The sequence below is a fragment of the Morone saxatilis genome, unplaced genomic scaffold (genome assembly GCF_004916995.1).
Source record: "Morone saxatilis isolate NCDOM2014 unplaced genomic scaffold, NCSU_SB_2.0 Contig7, whole genome shotgun sequence".
Classification (NCBI taxonomy): domain Eukaryota; kingdom Metazoa; phylum Chordata; class Actinopteri; family Moronidae; genus Morone; species Morone saxatilis.
In genome coordinates, this window is record NW_023340246.1 from 9048072 (window position 1) to 9049038 (window position 967).

Genomic DNA, 967 nt, shown 5'->3' on the forward strand with positions numbered 1-967 from the left:
GGGTTTTGAGATGACACCCTTAGAAGTTACATTTGCTGAATAAGGCAGTCGGATACAGTGGAAAGCTCAGGAAAAAAAGATGATAATAATATAAACCTGATATAAACCTAAATCCCTTCACTGTAAACTGAAGTATGCTTCCCCATTTCAAGGCTTTAAATCTGCTTTTGATTTATCAGATTAAAGGTTCAGTTTTCTCATCATCATGTTTTCTCTTTGAATGTTTCTTATGCACTTAGATATTAAAATCAAACAAAAACTGCATTATAACCTTTGTTAGGTTCCTGATCTGGCTGATCTGTGCTTAATTCTTCCAGAAGACCAATGTGAGCATCAAGGAAACCCTGGACATTATTCATCTGGGTCTTCATGTCCTTCAGGATACGGAGGTAATCAACCAAGACCCCATTGTTAGTTAGAGCAGCTGAAGGGAAAGAATCAGGTTGTGTGTGTTAGAATTTGGGTGAGTATATAACACACAGTCACATATGTTGCCTCCCGGAACACGGTCCAAAAAACACAAACCGAAATAGCTGTCAAATGTGAAATTAAGAGTAGCTGCAAGCAAGGCTGTACACACCTCTGAAAGATTCACGTGGGATGAAAGCTTTCAGTTCATTTATGAGCTCATCAGCTGGCCTCTGAAACAAAAATATTCTATTTCAGGATAATCCTCATGGAGCATTTGACTTGTATGTTGTACAATTCCAAGTAACTAGTTTCTATCTATGTTAGTTATCAGTTTTAATCTTATTCTAATCAGACATTTTAACCTGTTAGCTCACCTGTTCATGTATTATTTCGAAGATGCTCCTTCTCAGTTTGAAGTTCTTAGATCCAGGAAGCAGCTCAGTCAGTTCTTCTCGAGTCAGTGACTGGATATCCAGGTCAGTGCGTAAATCTGCGTCTGCAACAAGAGATGAGGTGTTCAATGGCAATCACTGGGAACATTTCGGTTGACGATAAC

At 38.6% G+C, this 967-nt stretch overlaps 1 protein-coding gene across 1 annotated transcript in view; it reads right to left on the bottom strand.

Annotated features, from left to right (window-relative positions):
• Window positions 1-967, bottom strand: part of LOC118340284 — a gene marked incomplete in the record, with an annotated part of 3440 nt that overhangs the window by 1044 nt on the left and 1429 nt on the right. The window contains 3 exon segments of the mRNA XM_035678170.1: window positions 272-424; window positions 581-641; window positions 786-907. Coding sequence (XP_035534063.1) covers window positions 272-424; window positions 581-641; window positions 786-907 — 336 coding nt within the window.